Raw genomic sequence first — 18963 nt, 5'->3', positions numbered from 1 at the left:
ATAGAGTATCTACTCACTTATGAATGATTGTATTTCAGATATATTTTATTGATTACGGAAAGAGGATTGAGTGACAGGCTTCGGCTATACAAGCCCTCGCCATCATCTACTCGAATGTCTAATTTTGTTGTTCAATATGTGTGTATTTACAGTAAATACTGTGATACCTGAGGCTAACCTTTGTGTTGATCCAAAACTTGACCCACCTAATGACCTTCAGTCCAAACTTCTGAGACAAATTATCTTAGCAGGCCTCGGGGACCATGTAGCCAGGTAAGAAACATGTAGAATACCACATAATTATATTTACTTTGTTTGTGACAGTTTACCCATTGATCCATTAAGATGAAAAGTGTTTCGATCAAGTACTCACAAGCAATAACAATATTTGACTTCAAAATTCTAACTTAAGACAGGTAAAATTACTATCCTTAATTTTCTGTTTATCATCCACTTATTCTTGGGCTTTAGTTATGAGGCAACATGATTTCTAAATTGATTTGTTGTAAGTTTAACAAAGTCCAGATATTGTAAGGGAAAAACTGTAGGGGTATGTCATTCAGCTTTTAGGACACCTGAGGCAAAGTCTCAAGTGACCTTTTATAATCACCCTCTGTCCGTCACCATGTGTCAACCTTTGATCTCTCATAAACAATTTACACTTTTGACTTACTCTCGATAACCAAGAGGCTCAGGGTCATGATAGTGGGCCAGTTGCATACTGGGATGAAAGGCTAGAATGTTTGTTGAAATGAGTGACCATGACCTAATTTCCTGGTCACAGGGGACAAATGTATTAAGATTTAAAAAAAAAAACATCAACTACCGTATATCGTTTTTTTTTAGCGTATGCCAAATTTCGGTTTTCTGTACAAAATGACACGTTTTATTTTTGGCGTATTTCATTTTTAGCGTTTTCACAACATGTAATTCAAATTTTAGCGTACATATGTTTCATATACAACAAAAACGAAGAAGTACAGTACAAGAACATTTATTGAAAATCAAAAGTTCTAACATCGAACATGGAACGCATACGTACCGCGTGTACTGTTATGTGCTTCAATCGGCATGGCCTAGATATACTACAGATAATTCACAGTTAAATGGAGATATATTTACATATCCAGGACTTTGCAGATGCCTGCATCTTTGAAACCGTTTGTTATAATCTCAGGCCTTGTTTTCAGGTGATCGTACAATTTAACCAACCACTTTGCACCTAGTGGTTTTATTTTGGTTAGCGAAAGGTCAACAATAATGTCAATGATTGCAGCGCCACCTGCTTGCTGTTTGCCGATCTCTTCCGCATACCACATCTCAAACTGTTTTTTCAAAAAATTCTTTGCACATTTGTTAACACTGAGGTCCATAGGCTCGAGTTGGTCTGTACAGTTTGGTGGTATAGTGACAAACACCAAGTGTTTCTTTTTTACCAGGTCGTGAAAATCCTGTGTTATTTGTCCCCTGAAACAATCAAAGATAACGAGGGCCTTTTGGAGAAGTGGGAGGTCCTTTTCCTCTTTGGTGCTGTCAACATAAGGCACAATGATTTGGTTAATATAATCAGCCATGGTTGATGAATTCGCCCAATGATTTTCGGAATGAGTTATTGCGAATTCCTTGGGAAAGTTGTACTTGGGATGACACTGGTCGGTTTTCCCACCGTAGATTAGCTGCATTGGTAGGAAATTGCCAGATAAGGTGCCTGCGAAGGTTCCTGTGGACGTTGCAAACAATTTTAAGGAAATGGTCAGGATTCAAAAGGCAAATTCATGCATATTGATTATTTCAAGTGTTCTGTAAGATTTCAGTAATACATACATGTACATGTCAAAATCACTCGGACGTCGGAGAAAGCACTACATAAGTATGTACATGTATAACTTGCGGTAAACATGCTAATTAGTTAAATCTATCGATCTGTTTGTTTTTTCTCTTTATCAATAGTGAATACACTGTACCTGAGTATGGCATATGAATTTCATTTTGATTATAGAGAGTTACACAAACCTGTTATCTGGCGTTTGTCATTGATGCTGCGAATTTCGACCCTCTTTTTCCCCTCCATTTCCATCGTCCACTGGGACACAGGAACAACATGTAATCCCGTCTGGTCCCAGTTAATTATTAATTCGGACGGTATATGGTAATCATTGACCATGGTCTTTATTCTGTCAAGGAATTTGAGTTTAATATCATCGAATTTCTCCACTTTTGTTATTAGCCCACCATCATCAGATGGTGGGCTATTCAAATCGCCCTGCGTCCGTGGTCCGTGGTCCGTCCGTCCGTCCGTCCCTCCGTCCGTCCGTAAACAATTCTTGTTATCGCTAATCCTCAGAAAGTACTGAAGGGATCTTTCTCAAATTTCATATGTGGGTTCCCCTTGGTGCCTAGTTATGCATATTGCATTTTGAGACCAATCGTAAAACAACATGGCCGACAGGCAGCCATCTTGGATTTTGACAATTGAAGTTTGTTATCGCTATTTCTGAGAAAGTACTGAAGGGATCTTTCTCAAATTTCATCTGTAGATTCCCCTTGGTGCCTAGTTATGCATATTGCATTTTGAGACCAATCGGAAAACAACATGGCCGACAGGCAGCCATCTTGGATTTTGACAATTGAAGTTTGTTATCGCTATTTCTCAGAAAGTACTGAAGGGATCTTTCTCAAATTTCATATGTAGGTTTCCTTGGTGCCTAGTTATGCATATTGCATTTTGAGACCTATCGGAAAACAACATGGCCGACAGGCAGCCATCTTGGATTTTGACAATTGAAGTTTGTTATCGCTATTTCTGAGGAAGTACAGAAGGGATCTTTCTCAAATTTCATATGTAGATTCCCCTTGGTGCCTAGTTATGCATATTGCATTTTGAGATCAATCGGAAAACAACATGGCCGACAGGCAGCCATCTTATATTTTGACAATTGAAGTTTGTTATCGCTATTTCTGAGAAAGTACTGAAGGGATCTTTCTCAAATTTCATATGTAGGTTTCCCTTGGTGCCTAGTTATGCATATTGTATTTTGAGACCAATCGGAAAACAACATGGCCGATAGGCAGCCATCTTGGATTTTGACAATTGAAGTTTGTTATCGCTATTTCTAAGAAAGAACTGAAGGGATCTTTCTCAAATTTCATATGTAGGTTTCCCTTGGTGCCTAGTTATGCATATTGCATTTTGAGACCAATCGGAAAACAACATGGCCGATAGGCAGCCATCTTGGATTTTGACAATTGAAGTTTGTTATCGCTATTTCTAAGAAAGAACTGAAGGGATCTTTCTCAAATTTCATATGTAGGTTCCCCTTGGTGCCTAGTTATGCATATTGCATTTTGAGACCAATCGGAAAACAACATGGCCGACAGGTAGCCATCTTGGATTTTGTCAATTGAAGTTTGTTATCGCTATTTCTGAGAAAGAACTGAAGGGATCTTTCTCAAATTTCATATGTAGGTTTCCCTTGGTGCCTAGTTATGCATATTGCATTTTGAGACCAATCAGAAAACAACATGGCCGACAGGCAGCCATCTTGGATTTTGACAATTGAAGTTTGTTATCGCTATTTCTGAGAAAGTACTGAAGGGATCTTTCTCAAATTTCATATGTAGGTTTCTCTTGGTGCTTAGTTATGCATATTGCATTTTGAGACCTATCAGAAAACAACATGGCCGACAGGCAGCCATCTTGGATTTTGACAATTGAAGTTTGTTATCGCTATTTCTCAGAAAGTGCTGAAGGGATCTTTCTCAAATTTCATATATAGGTACCCCTTGGTGCCTAGTTATGCATATTACATTTTAAGACCTATCAGAAAACAACATGGCCGACAGGCAGCCATCTTAGATTTTGACAATTGAAGTTTGTTATCGCTATTTCTGAGAAAGTACTGAAGGGATCTTTCTCAAATTTCATATGTAGGTTCCCCTCGGTGCATAGTTATGCATATTGCATTTTGAGACTAATCGTAAAACAACATGGCCGACAGGCAGCCATCTTAGATTTTGGCAATTGAAACTTATTATCGCTATTTTTCAGAAAGTACTGAAGGGATCTTTCTCAAACATTTTTAGCCCACCATCATCAGATGGTGGGCTATTCAAATCGCCCTGCGTCCGTGGTCCGTGGTCCGTCCGTCCGTCCGTCCCTCCCTCCGTCCGTCCGTCCGTCCGTCCGTCCGTCCGTAAACAATTCTTGTTATCGCTAATCCTCAGAAAGTACTGAAGGGATCTTTCTCAAATTTCATATGTAGGTTCCCCTTGGTGCCTAGTTATGCATATTGCATTTTGGGACCGATCGGAAAACAACATGGCCGACAGGCAGCCATCTTGGATTTTGACCATTGAAGTTTGTTATCGCTATTTCTGAGAAAGAGCTGAAGGGATCTTTCTCAAATTTCATATGTTGGTTTCCCTTGGTGCCTAGTTATGCATATTGCATTTTGGGACCGATCGGAAAACAACATGGCCGACAGGCAGCCATCTTGGATTTTGACAATTGAAGTTTGTTATCGCTATTTCTAAGAAAGTACTGAAGGGATCTTTCTCAAATTTGATATGTGGGTTTCCCTTGGTGCCTAGTTATGCATATTGCATTTTGGGACCGATCGGAAAACAACATGGCCGACGGGCAGCCATCTTGGATTTTGACCATTGAAGTTTGTTATCGCTATTTCTGTGAAAGTGCTAAAGGGATCTTTTTCATATTTGTTATGTAGGTTCCCCTTGGTGCTTAGTTATGCATATAGCATTTTGAGACCGATCTGAAAACAACATGGCCGACAGGCAGCCATCTTGGATTTTGACAATTGAAGTTTGTTATCGCTATTTCTGTGAAAGTACTAAAGGGATCTTTTTCATATTTGTTATGTAGGTTCCCCTTGGTGCTTAGTTATGCATATAGCATTTTGAGACCAATCGGAAAACAACATGGCCGACAGGCAGCCATCTTGGATTTTGACCATTAAAGTATGTTATTGCCATTTCTGAGAAAGTACTGAAGGGATCTTTCTCAAATTTCATATGTAGCATTTTGAGACCAATCGGAAAACAACATGGCCGACAGGCAGCCATCTTGGATTTTGACCATTAAAGTTTGTTATTGCCATTTCTGAGAAAGTACTGAAGGGATCTTTCTCAAATTTCATATGTAGGTTCCCCTTGGTGCCCGGTATTGCATATCGCATTTTGGGACTGATCGGAAAACAACATGGCCGACAGGCAGCCATCTTGGATTTTGATCATAGAAGTTTGTTATCGCTATTTCTGAGAAAGTTCTGATTGGATCTTTCTCCAATTTCATATGTAGGTTCCCCTTGGTGCCTAGTTATGCATATTGCATTTTGAGACCAATCACAAAACAACATGGCCGACAGGCAGCCATCGTGGATTTCGAAAATTGAAACTGGTTATCAGTATTACTAAGAAACTAATGAAGGGATCTTCCTGAAATTTCATATGTAGGTTCCCCCAGGTGCCTAGTTATGCATATTGCATTTTGAGACCAATCGGAAAACAACATGGCCGACAAGCAGCCATCTTGGATTTTGACAATTGAAGTTTGTTATCACTATTTCTCAGAAAGCACTGAAGGAATCTTTCTCAAATTCCATATATATAGGTTCCCCTTGGTGCCTAAATCTTAAATTTTATATATAGGTTTCCCTTGTTTGAAAAGTACTAGAGGTTTCTTCTGAGTTTACACAGATTAGTAAGACTTAGAAGAAGAGAAAAGTAGAGAAAAGATCAATCTGACATTGAACCTATAAAGAACATTCAATGGTGGGCGCCAAGATCCCTCTGGGATCTCTTGTTATAAGTTCCCCTTGGTCTGTAGTTCTGCATATTGCATCTTGGGACCAATAGGAAAACAACATGGCCGACAGGCAGCCATCTTGTATTTTAACAATTGAAGTTTGTTATCGCTATTTTACAGAAGGTACTGAAGGGATCTTTCTCAAATTTCATATGTAGGTTCCCCTTGGTCCCTGGTGTTGCATTTTGGGACCAATCCAAAAACAACAGACAGCCATTATTGCTAAATCTTAAATTTTATATATAGGTTCCCCTTGTTTGAAAAGTACTAGAGCGCTGTTTCTGAATTTACACAGATTAGTAAGACTTAGAGGAAGGGAAAAGTAGAGAAAAGATCAATCTGACATGGAACCTATAAAGATCATTCAATGGTGGGCGCCAAGATCCCTCTGGGATCTCTTGTTTTCTTGGATGTGGTGCCCTTACGTTTCACCAAGTTCAGTCGTTTCATGATCGATAATGCCCATGTTCTGGTGATGTCTATATGACCACCATTTTCCGTTAAAAGTGACCGGTCCTCGCCAAGAATAATTCCCCTACGTGCTGCTTTCACTATTGCCGTGTTTACCACTCCTCCGGTGTCACGAATAGCCCTAACAAAATCCTGTACTTTGTTGTCCAACTCATCACCGAGTAGAACTTTTCTCCCCCTTTTCTTTGGAGTAAGTTCTTTCAAATCAGTGTTGGAATTTTCCTCATTAGAAAAATCCAGCTTTCTCTTTTTTTGAGCAGACACTTCTTTTTTAAATGCTGTATGGAATCCCTGTACAGTGCTCTCGTTTAATTTTTTATCCATTAGTGGTGAAAACTTCTTCACCGTGGCAGCGTTTCCAAATTCTGCAGCATATTTTCCAATGTCCATGCGTTGCTTTGGCGAATACACAGAATAACTTCCCCTTTTCTTCTGGGGGTGTAGATCTTTCATCACTTAACTCTTTATCTACAAGTTTGTTTGCTTCAGCAAACTCAGGTCTGTCCCTGACCAGACTTCCTTCGTCCTTCCGTGTAACGGTTACAAATCGTAGCATGGCCATGTTTCACTTGGCAATGCCACTCTCGTTATGATTTCAAATAGATCTATACAAATGACAAAACATATGGTCAACTGTGAGTACATTTTTATTGAATAAAACAGTTCAGTCGAGTCCCGGCCAATTAAGCACACCTGTATACGTCATGTGTATACAGGTGATCGGTTCATGACAACACCCATACAAGGGAGCTAACTCTTACTGTAAAACGTGACCAATTTTAGCGATATCTTATAATTCGAAAATAGCGAAAATTAGACACTCGCTAAAAAAACCTGATATATATACGGTATTTGTTTACACATCAGAACTCAGGTAAACCATTAGGTCCCTGGGCCTTTTATCCGGTGATATCTATGCAATTTATTGCTATAATGATATTTAATATCAAGAGACTTTGTTTGTGGTATACATTTTTGTAATGTACATGTATATGTATTTGTCCAGATTGCTGTCTCAGTTGTCACGAAATTCTCAAACTTTCATTTGTTTTCCCTACAGAAAGTATCCAGCTCCCCCACCAGGGGCAGATGATGAAGCTAAAAAGTTGAAATATGCTTATCAGGTGTGTAACATCACTCATCGTTACAAAAATATTACACTTTATTATAATGAATTAATCGAGCACCTCATGTTTCAAAATTTTCTAGATTATTAAAAGACTAACTGCCATATGTTTTTCATTGAAAAAAGTTAATCGCCTAATATCTGATGGATTAGTGGTGACTGCATATTGGGACATAGGATTATACTTTTTTGTGAGCATACAAAGTTAGAAGAACTGTTGTTTATCTTTCCTTGGTACTATATTTGTAAACTGTTTCCTGTTTAGTAGCATGCGGAGTTAGAAGAACCGTTGTTTATCTTTCCTTGGTACTATATTTGTAAACTGTTTCCTGTTTAGTAGTGTGCGGAGTTAGAAGAACCGTTGTTTATCTTTCCTTGGTACTATATTTGTAAACTGTTTCCTGTTTAGTAGCATGCGGAGTTAGAAGAATTGTTGTTTATCTTTCCTTGGTACTATATTTGTAAACTGTTTCCTGTTTAGTAGCAAGCGGAGTTAGAAGAACCGTTGTTTATCTTTCCTTGGTACTATATTTGTAAACTATTTCCTGTTTTGTATTGTGCAGAGTTAGAAGAACCGTTGTTTATCTTTCCTTGGTACTATGTTTGTAAACTGTTTCCTGTTTTGTAGTGTGCGGAGTTAGAAGAACCGTTGTTTATCTTTCCTTGGTACTATATTTGTAAACTGTTTCCTGTTTTGTAGTGTGCAGAGTTAGAAGAATCGTTGTTTATCTTTCCTTGGTACTATATTTGTAAACTGTTTTCTGTTTTGTAGTGTGCGGAGTTAGAAGAACCGTTGTTTATCTTTCCTTGGCCCTGTGTTTGTAAACTGTTTCCTGTTTTGTAGTGTGCGGAGTTAGAAGAACCGTTGTTTATCTTTCCTTGGCCCTGTGTTTGTAAACTGTTTCCTGTTTTGTAGTGTGCGGAGTTAGAAGAACCGTTGTTTATCTTTCCAGGGCCCTGTGTTTGTAAACTGTTTCCTGTTTTGTAGTGTGCGGAGTTAGAAGAACCGTTGTTTATCTTTCCTTGGCCCTTTGTTTGTAAACTGTTTTCTGTTTTGTAGTGTGCGGAGTTAGAAGAACCGTTGTTTATCTTTCCTTGGCCCTGTGTTTGTAAACTGTTTCCTGTTTTGTAGTGTGCGGAGTTAGAAGAACCGTTGTTTATCTTTCCTTGGTACTATATTTGTAAACTATTTCCTATTTTGTAGTGTGCAGAGTTAGAAGAATCGTTGTTTATCTTTCCTTGGTATTATATTTGTAAACTATTTCCTGTTTTGTATTGTGCAGAGTTAGAAGAACCGTTGTTTATCTCTCCTTGACACTATGTTTGTAAACTGTTTTCTGTTTTGTAGTGTGCAGAGTTAGAAGAACCGTTGTTTATCTTTCCTTGGTACTATATTTGTAAACTGTTTCCTGTTTTGCAGTGTGCAGAGTTAGAAGAATTGTTGTTTATCTTTCCTTGGTACTATATTTGTAAACTGTTTCCTGTTTTGTAGTGTGCAGAGTTAGAAGAACCGTTGTTTATCTTTCCTTGACACTATGTTTGTAAACTGTTTCCTGTTTAGTAGTTTGCGGAGTTAGAAGAACCGTTGTTTATCTTTCCTTTGTACTATATTTGTAAACTGTTTCCTGTTTTATAGTGTGCGGAGTTAGAAGAACCGTTGTTTATCTTTCCTTGGTGCTATGTTTGTAAACTATTTCCTGTTTTGTAGTGTGCAGAGTTAGAAGAACCGTTGTTTATCTTTCCTTGGTTCTATGTTTGTAAACTATTTCCTGTTTTGTAGTGTGCAGAGTTAGAAGAACCGTTGTTTATCCATCCTTCCTCGGTACTTTACAGACAAAATCCACCGTATGTTGTTTATCAGCGTATAGAGGAAACATCAAGATTATATATGAAAGGTACACAGTGGTCTTTCTTTCTGTGACAATATTTAAACATTGTCGTTTAATTATTTTAACTGTACACTTAACTGTAAAATACATTTATAGTTGTACCATTGAATCTACTTTTCACAACTGTGATTTGACACAGCGACTGTTATTTTGCATTTACATGTAATTTAAGATTTAAATATTGTGTAATATAATTGTAATATAATGTGTTCACCATTTCATGTAATAAGTAGTTAATATGATAATTATGAACCATATTCTGCAAAAAGTTATAAAAACACTCCCTAAAATGTTACTTTTATACAGTTATTGCTCAGGAACAGTCAACATTGTATGTAAATATGACCTTTAATAACCTGAATTAATTCTTAAGTGACCCTGGCTGATTTTAACCTGACATTTAAACTTACATTTTTCCTATCACTTCTAGGATTGGTAGCTGTGGAGCCAGAATGGTTACCAATATTCTGTCCTTCACACTGCACATTTTCCAAGCCTCTGGATGACCCAGCTCCAGAGTTCGACGAGAAGAAAGGTGAGGTGGTGTGTCATATGACAAGTACATTCAGTCGCTGTACGTGGGCCCTACCTGCTATAGAAATGGAGTACCCTCTCACACTGGAAAAGTACAAATGGTTTGCACGATTCTTACTGGAGGGAAAAGTTATACCCGGCCTTGCTAGATTTACCACCAAGCTGTTGTCATCTCCTTCGACAATGGTGAAGACCTGGGCAAAGTGAGTAGTTATTTAGTCTGACTACAACAGTGTTTTGTATGTTTATTTAATTTTTCAAATGCTGATTAATTTCAATTTTTGGGGAATCATATCAACTATCAACCTATTTTCATGATTCTAATTCTTGCTTATTCATCAGTGGTTTGTGAATTCGTGCCATAAAGAATATGTACCTTTTAAAAGACCCCAGTCTCATTTCGGTGTGCGGTGTTGCTAGGTTACAGCCGAGGACAGAAGTCCTTCTGAAGAGTCTGGCTGGTGAGGGAGTAGACAGCAGGGACACACTCATTAACAAATGGAAAACAGAGCCTACATGTAAGTAATGAATGTACGGTTTACCTGTCCATAAACTACTGACATATATATATATATAAATAAACCACATGTCACCATCTGTTTATGTAACAATTATTATATCAAAATGAATGTTACTTGCTATGCAAACAATGTACATTTGTGTGTTAACCATGTTGCAGTGTGTCATGAATGACTCGTCCCTTTGTCAATCTCTGACTGAGTGAGTGATTTGTAATGTTATCCTGTACAACTACGTGATGAGAATGTATATTTTCATGTCACTCTACCTGGAATGGCTCGCTTATCGAATAAGAGCGTATACACACAGCACAGCACCAGAGCTTTAAGTATCCCGAGCAGGTTGCAATTTAGTGAAATACAGAAAAATGTTGAATTTTGACAATATCACTGCCACATGTCTATGAGCTATACCAAAGTCATCTTTATAGCAGGTATCATTGTACAACATATCATTATAAACATGTTCTTGTTGTATTTTTTTTTTCAGATCTATTCAATGCCTTCAGCCAGTGGATACCCCAGGCAAACCACTTTGAGCTGGAATCAGTGTGGCCGCCAGTCACATGACAACCACTTTGAGCTGGAATCAGTGTGGCCGCCAGTCACATGACAACCACTTTGAGCTGGAATCAGTGTAGCCGCCAGTCACATGACAACCACTTTGAGCTGGAATCAGTGTAGCTGCCAATCACATGATAACCACTTAAAATGATCAAGGTCATAATGACCTCTTAGATCTGCAGCTTGCACAGACTGCATCAGGACAAACAAGGATACCATTCTGGTGATGGAGGACATGAATCTTGACAGGATGATTCGTCAAGTCGTCTGGAAAATATTAAAACCTGGTATTTCTCGAGAAACGCCATTGATGCTATCTGGTTGTATAATTACAGACATCTGACTACTTGTTGAGGATTCTGTGTATGAATAATGTACCAAATCTGATCTGACACATTGCAGGAAGTTGTTCATTGTGAGAAAACTTCCATACTGACAGTTACTACATGACACCATAGAAAAACAAGGACTCTCATGTGATACATTGTATATTGAAGTCTACCTGTGATGAATTCAGCTTGAGGAAGCATTTCTTAACACATTATTACAAGGGTGTATGCTTCCACTATCCCAGGGACTGTCATTTCATGTCAGGCATAGGGGCTTGACACAAATTCTCATCCTACATTCCATATGAAGGGTGGTACATACCACAAATAGGTCAAAACAATACCCAAAAAGGCATGTGTAGTAATGATACTGTATCATTAACGCAAGTTTCAAATCCATGTCTTTCCTTTTGATTAGTTACCCATAAGTGACTGGACTACCATTTAGGTGGACAGGCAATTAATTGTCGAACTTAATGAACTTTTTTTTAACTTGTCACAATATGTGCAATACTTGGCTAATTTCTTCATGTAACCGACCGATGAGAAAAATATTTTCGAAAGAACTCGTCCAAGGGGACAAGTGCCACATGAGAACCACTCGTCCCTGAACAAGAATCACTTGTACCTCTGACTTCTAATTTTCGATTTAAAAAAAGCACACAAAACCTGCATAAATGTTTTCAATGTTTTAATCATTGCTTGTTGTAATTAAACAATTTGAACTGCAGTTTTGTGAACCTTTCATAAAAAAAAGAGTCTATCGTTCGCTTCGCCATAGCGACATTTAAACTGATGTCTATAGGCCTAACAGGAACCAACAAGTCGGTTCTAAGAAGTAAAACCTTTTTCCGGACTTTGTTTTTAATAAAGTTTAATCCTGTATTTGCCTGTGATATTTTTTTTATATCGGGTATTATTACATAAAAGCGAGATATAAAAGTATTTAGAAGTGTGACTAGCTAGTGTTGAAATATTGTCATTCTCATTGCCTTTAAAAACTTTCGTAATTGATATGATACATGGTCCGGATTTATTTCTGTCCTTTACCTGTATTAGTCTCTCTCTTCTTGGTCACATAAACGCATCAGTATCACGTAGAGCAGTCACAGAGAGAGAGAGAGGGCTATCTGTTCCGTGGAACTTACTTCCAGTATGATTAAATCCTAGTTTGTTTAAAAAATTCTATAGACTTCGTGGAATAAACGCTAAAGACAATATTTATAAACATGATTTATTATTTTCTTTTGAAATTTACTCATCATCAGGGACGAGTGCACGACACCATTCACTCGTGCCCAGCCAAATTTAACTCATCCAGGACAAGTGTTTTTTTCACATCCTGTTGTTAACATTCATTTCTCGTGATGATGTACCTGGTAATAGTGAGATTTTTGTTCTGTAATGTATTAAAAGGTACAATTTTTTGTTTTAAAATGTGTACCACTCTTGAAATATATAAAATATTCATGGGTTTGGAATTTGTGCAAAGTCCCTGTGATATATCACAGCTAATGAAAATTTGTAATTCTTACTACAAAAGGTCTACTTGAAGATTTTTTTTAAAAAATCTTAATCTTTCTATTGCATAGCCTTTTACTTTACACATGAAATTTTACACCCCTGTATCATAATACACAATTTTAAATGATTAAAACAACTTATTTCTATGATGGATGGTATCATAATGAAAGTGCTCAAATATCTTTTTAATATTAAAAAAAAAATAACACTTTTTTTTGTTTTAGATTGTTTTATTGTTTCATCATTATAAGAAATGAGACAAAACCAATTGTTCCATCCCCAAATCATTCCACTCTGACATCAGGTTGACATATTGATTATGACTGTTCTATTAAAATTAGATTTTAATGGAACATTAAATTTTAATCAATTACAAATGTTCCATGAACTGCAGATAATAAGGAACTAATAATGACATAAACACTGTTGAGGATCATGATTTATTTGTTTACAATATGCTTATATATTATTTACATGGTAACATGGTAGTTAAAGCCTCTCTATGTTTGTTGTTTATAGATATAAAACTTCAGCTAAACTTCATAATCCCTTATGGAATTATGTAATTCCCTCAAATCTGCTTAGTTACGTCAACAATTCATCGATAATATATATAAGACATCTAGAAAAAGAACTTAAATCAACCCTGTGCATGCTGAGTTGCATCCCCCGGATAATCATTTAATTTTCGCAATTTTATCAAAATTTATATGCAACGAAAACAGAGAGGATTTAATAATAAAAAAATCAGTAAAGCAGAGGAGGAAACAGGCCCAGACAGCAGTTTACTTCTAAGTGGTTCATTCTCTCCCCAGAGCCTGCAGAGGAGGGCATTAATGATTGTTAGTTTGTTTGCTGAATTGATTGCCGCACCAGCACTCAGACTTAATTTTAAGGCAGTGTCTCCTTGTAGTTGCTTGTGACTACTTCACTGATCATAAGCTATGTCTCATGCTGTCAAGGTAAAGCATCTAACAATATCTCTGATCTTTAGCTTATGGTTACATACTCCAAAACTCATCCAACTGGGCTCGTCTCGCATCCATAAACTATGTTTGGTCTGATGTCTCCATTTCTTCGCGCTGTTTGTCCATTTTTAAAAACTTTTCTTTAACATCCTGTGGAATTTCAACAGTGTCCAGATTTTCCATACCAGGTTGTGGCTCATCCGAGATGAGCATGTCAATCAAGTTCATGAGGGCATGAAAATTGGCCTCATGCTCCTCCCACTTGTGGTATTCACGCATAATGATGTAAGTGTTCTTCTCCTTCACAAATGCACGCCCATTCTTTGTTGCGCACAACTGTAAACATTAAAAGGTCGTAAAATGAAGGAGGAACCACAGATTTTCACAAGTCCATGACCATATTTTATGACTTACATATTTTCACAAGTCTATAATATTTTATGACTTACCAGGTATTTTTTTGAGGATTTCAATTTGTAGCATAAGATATATATATGATAAAATCACATATATTAGATTTCAATTACATGTAACTACATTAATTTCAGTTGAAGAATTACAGTTATATGATATTATATATAAATGTTTCAAACTAAATTTGAAAAGATTTATTAAATGCCGGAAATTATATTGAAAGACATTTATTAGTAGCTTATAAGGTTAGATGATACATATAACATTAAGCCAAAGATCCCAACAATAATAATTATTAATGTTGCCATCATTAGAAGCTGAGAGTGTTGAAGGATATTCATAATGAAATTGAAAATCTCCACATTGTGTATGGACATAATGAAAGCTATGTGTACAGGTGCAGACTCTACCTTGAAGATCGTCTCAATGAGCATCCTTCTGATTTCTGGGTCCGACTCGCGTGTCTTGTCTGGGGGCAGGTATTGAAGGTCATCGGGTAGCTTATCATTGTCCTCATCATCAAACTCCTCAGGACCAGCCAAAGGAAGCAGTAACCGTGGCAACAGGTCAACGCTATCACTTAACAACCATTCATGGCAGTCTGAAAATCATCGGCGAATATGAATGTAGAATAATTTTGAGTGTGGTAGTTAAATCTATTCTTAAATGAAGAGATTGAATTTATGAATATAAAAATACAGGAAACCTACAAGCATTTCATCTTAATCACAGATCTTACTTATTGGTAAAAACAAGTTCAATATATAATAGTGTAGATTTATATTTATTGGTACTAACATTCAGTTATTAAATGTAAGTATTTTAGAAATTTCTTATCTGTAACCATGCAAACAACAGTCCACTGTGTCTACATCTAAGGTAATGTTTTCTCTTCTAGATATGTGATTCAGGAAGACATAAAAAATAACAACAATTTCATTGATAGGACTGCTGTTTCTGTTGTTCATCTGTATAGAAACTTTCATGTGAAAAGTATGGTGAACATACTGCATAACAATATATTGGCACTGATGGTGTAATCAGGCATGTAAATAAAACATTGTCTTATCTAAAATTTTGAAGATTGGTACCATGTTACCATTCCATATATAACAAGACGTTTGAAATAAGAAATGTGTTCTGATATCTTGTGTTATCAGACAAATATATTTTGTCAGATCAGATGAACTTTATATTTCATAATGCATGTAATGTAATATATAAAATATTTGGTGAGGGTTTATATTATAAATGAAGCAAATAGAACATCAGTAAGGGATTAAATGAGTGATTTTGGATAAAGAAATATCTCATTTATTCATTGTATGATGGGTGTAATATGTCATGCCTGATTTACTTTGTCTGCACCAAACTAATCTAACCTTACCAAACGGTGTCTGAGAATTCCACTTTTTATATAGAAATGCACTCTGGCCCTACACCAGACATGTATCAATCAGAATGTCTGTCTGGTGTCAGGACCAGAGGAAACACAGGCTATTTTCTCACCAACATCAAAACAGCAGTTTTTCAAACATGCTATGATCCCATGGCGACGTGTTTTGGACTCCTTGAATTCAATAAAAGGTAAAAGTCTCTGAACCACAAACTGATCCTTGGCCATGACCTTTGTCCTTACTTCACGAATCTGGGTCAGATTACCAAGCACTGTTGCCAGGTGATGAAGATTTGCCTTTGAATTGTGTTTGGTGCTACAAAGAGCATTTACCAGGTTTGGTATACCCTGATCAGTATAAATTACCACCTTAGCAACAATCTTAGCACAGTCTTCTGTCCTTGTCACATTGGAAAGCAGCTTGCAAACATAATCTGCCATTTCAAACTCCGGGTCTAGCATCTCTTTAACACATTCAGCTGCTAAGTTTGGATAGGAGGGTAGGGATAAAAGTCGTTTAGATGTTGTTTCTAGATTTGTCAGGTTGATTAGAGTCTGGTAACTCTTTTCCACAATGTCTTTTTTGTCATCCTTGAGAAGGGAGACAATGCCTTCCAGAAATTTGTCACTAGCGCCCACAAATAAACAGCCTTCCTTCCCACCACTGAGTCCCAGAAAGTACTCAATGGCAATACCCTTAACATCCAGTTTGGCTTCAGGGTTCAGGAAAGGGCCAAACTCCTTTTCTAGATGTTCCTTGTCAAGGCCTTCCATTATTTCCTTTTATGATTTCATTCCCTGAATAAATAAAACGATTGTGCATATTAGTAATCAGATTTATTTCACATATATTAAGTTCACAACCTGTCCAAACTGGATGTTATTTAAACCAAAATATTTCCAGTTTACACAGGGTTGGTATACCTTAGCATTTAAAATAATATGGGGAAGTTGTTTGAAGATTTCAGCATATTTGACCCCTGTGACCTTGAATGAAGATCAAGGTATTTCATTTGAACAAACTTGGTAGCGCTTTACCCCAGCATGCTACAGGCCTAATTGAGGAGAAGTTGTTTGCAAATTTAAGCAGTATTTGACCCATGCAACCTTGAATGAAGGTCAAGGTCACTCATTTGATCAAACTTGGTAGCCCTTTACCCTAGCATGCTACAGGCCTAATATTAAGTCCCTGGGCCTCTTGGTTATTGAGAAGAAGTTGTTTAAAGATTTTAGTCATTTTGACCCATGTGACCTTGAATGAAGGTCAAGGTCATTCATTTGATCAAACTTGGTAGCCCTTTACTCTAGCATGCTACAGGCCTAATATTAAATCCCTGGACCTCTTAGTTATTGAGGAGAAGTAATTTTAGTTGTTTGCAAATTTAAGCATATTTGACCCATGTGACCTTAAATAAAGGTCAATTTCATTCATTTGAACAAACTTGGTGGCCCTCACCCAAGCATACTACATGCCTAATATTTAGTCCCTGGGACTCCTGGTTATTGAGAAGTTGTTTGCAGATTATAGCCTATTTGACCAAAGTGACCTTGAATAAAGGTCAAGGTAATTCATTTGAACAAACTTGGTAGCCCTTCACCCCAGCATGCTACAGGCCTAATATGAAGTCCCTGGGTCTCTTGGTTATTGAGAAGAAATCGTTTGAAGATTATAGCCTATTTGACCCATGTGACCTTGAATTAAGGTCAAAGTCATTTATTTGAACAAACTTAGTAGCCCTTCACCCCAGCATGCTACAGGCGTAATATCGACAAGTCTCTAGGCCTCTTGGTTATTGAGAAGAAGTCGTTTGAAGATTATATCCTATTTGACCAAAGTGACTTTGAATGAAGGTCAAGGTCATTTATTTGAACAAACTTGGTGGCCCTCACCCAAGCATACTACATGCCTAATATTTAGTCCCTGGGACTCCTGGTTATTGAGAAGTTGTTTGCAGATTATAGCCTATTTGACCAAAGTGACCTTGAATAAAGGTCAAGGTAATTCATTTGAACAAACTTGGTAGCCCTTCACCCCAGCATGCTACAGGCCTAATATGAAGTCCCTGGGTCTCTTGGTTATTGAGAAGAAATCGTTTGAAGATTATAGCCTATTTGACCCATGTGACCTTGAATTAAGGTCAAAGTCATTTATTTGAACAAACTTAGTAGCCCTTCACCCCAGCATGCTACAGGCGTAATATCGACAAGTCTTGGTTATTGAGAAGAAGTCGTTTGAAGATTATATCCTATTTGACCAAAGTGACTTTGAATGAAGGTCAAGGTCATTTATTTGAACAAACTTGGTAGCCCTTCACCCCAGCATGCTACAAGCCAAATATCAAGTCCCTGGGCCTCTTGGTTATTGAGAAGAAGTTGTTTGAAGATTATAGCCTATTTGACCAAAGTGACCTTGAATGAAGGTCAGGGTCATTTATTTGAACAAACTTGGTAGCCCTCACCCTTCGGACAGGTGAGCTAAAAATATAGTGGTTTCTCTTTTATAAAAATAATCTCTATTACAAATAAATACATATCTCTATTTTGAACAAAAGGCATTGAAAAACATCACCCGAAACACACGGGTTTTCAGTCATGTCGAATTTTTCAAGCGGATTAATGTGTCATATGATGCATGTGTAGGATTTCTACCTAAAGGCTGTTTCCATATAACTTAATACATACAATAACAACAATAAAGACTGAAATTGGTGTGAATCGCCGTCTGCTGCCGTGATGGGGCCAAATGTGGGGTAATCTAAATCATGTCTTCCCACAGAAAAGGCTAGAATAATAGTGGTATAGATGTACATGTATTTTAGCAAAGCAATCATGACATATTGCTTTTAATTTCACAAGATATGAGTAGATGACATGAATGCTCAAAATAACTTAAAACAGTAAAACGATCAAATATCATGTATATATTTCACGACAAAAAAGTGAAGCCTGGAGGGAAATGTTTCAACTACAAATATTTTATATACGTATATAACCCCAACTCGAAGACAGCAAGTTATCAGAAATGTGATATCATTAACATCGCCTTTTAGCTCCATAATTCTTACTTTTATGGCGATTTGAAGACAGCAAGATTATCAAGTTATCCTCATCATGCAGCCAATTTGTATTGTGACAACCCCTGTGAACCAATTCCGTGTTAGCTCTACTGTAAGCTGTGTGTTATAAAAAAAAGAACAGGCTCACAGGGTCATACATATATATATAATTATAAAGGAGTAATATTCAAGATGTTACATTACACATATAAAATGATCAAAAACATACACTTACAATATTGTTAAAGTCAATACACCGTATCACCAAACTGACTCCACTTCACACGTGTTTATGTAGGAAGTGACAAATTCAAGGGGGAGTCACTCAGGATTTACTTTCCATAAGTTGT

The 18963-nt window shown here is 37.1% G+C and overlaps 2 protein-coding genes across 4 annotated transcripts in view; one reads left to right on the top strand and one right to left on the bottom strand.

Moving 5' to 3' along the window:
• Positions 1–12138, top strand: part of LOC117332944 (probable ATP-dependent RNA helicase DHX37) — a 33211-nt gene extending 21073 nt beyond the window's left edge. The window contains exons 22-27 of one of the 2 annotated variants that reach the window (XM_033892025.1): positions 153–273; positions 7356–7419; positions 9202–9316; positions 9741–10047; positions 10265–10362; positions 10853–12138. In XM_033892025.1, coding sequence (XP_033747916.1) covers positions 153–273; positions 7356–7419; positions 9202–9316; positions 9741–10047; positions 10265–10362; positions 10853–10932 — 785 coding nt within the window. In that variant the 3' untranslated portion in view covers positions 10933–12138. Of the gene's footprint in view, positions 1–152; positions 274–7355; positions 7420–8769; positions 8948–9201; positions 9317–9740; positions 10048–10264; positions 10363–10852 lie in introns of those variants that run through there. The other variant, XM_033892027.1, reaches the window with a different exon arrangement.
• Positions 12139–12823: 685 nt separating this feature from the next.
• On the bottom strand, positions 12824–18952 carry LOC117332947 (protein HGH1 homolog). 2 transcript variants are annotated; one of them, XM_033892032.1, is made up of 4 exons: positions 18849–18952; positions 15671–16355; positions 14572–14762; positions 12824–14083 (listed from the first exon to the last, which is right to left on the bottom strand). In XM_033892032.1, the coding sequence occupies exons 2-4, from the start codon at positions 16329–16331 to the stop codon at positions 13829–13831; spliced, it is 1107 nt and encodes a 368-aa protein (XP_033747923.1). In that variant the 5' UTR covers positions 16332–16355; positions 18849–18952; the 3' UTR covers positions 12824–13828. The 2 variants fall into 2 exon arrangements, with proteins under 2 accessions (XP_033747923.1, XP_033747924.1); XM_033892033.1 differs by lacking the exon at positions 18849–18952 and adding an exon at positions 18623–18638.
• Positions 18953–18963: the final 11 nt, after the last annotated feature.

Source organism: Pecten maximus, chromosome 8 (genome assembly GCF_902652985.1).
Source record: "Pecten maximus chromosome 8, xPecMax1.1, whole genome shotgun sequence".
In the NCBI taxonomy this organism is placed as follows: Eukaryota; Metazoa; Mollusca; class Bivalvia; order Pectinida; family Pectinidae; genus Pecten; species Pecten maximus.
The sequence above is the reverse complement of the archived record's forward strand: the minus strand, read 5'-3'. Positions and strand labels throughout refer to the sequence as shown.

Bases quoted from the DNA above. Each gene is read 5' to 3' on its own strand.
- LOC117332947 (XM_033892032.1), bottom strand. From the start codon at position 16,331: ATGGAAGGCCTTGACAAGGAACATCTAGAAAAGGAGTTTGGCCCTTTC. The intron at 14,763-15,670 runs GTGAGAAAATAG...GATGATTTTCAG, and splicing joins AAACTGCTGTTTTGATGTTG to ACTGCCATGAATGGTTGTTA. The intron at 14,084-14,571 runs GTAGAGTCTGCA...TAATGTTTACAG, and splicing joins TCATTGAGACGATCTTCAAG to TTGTGCGCAACAAAGAATGG.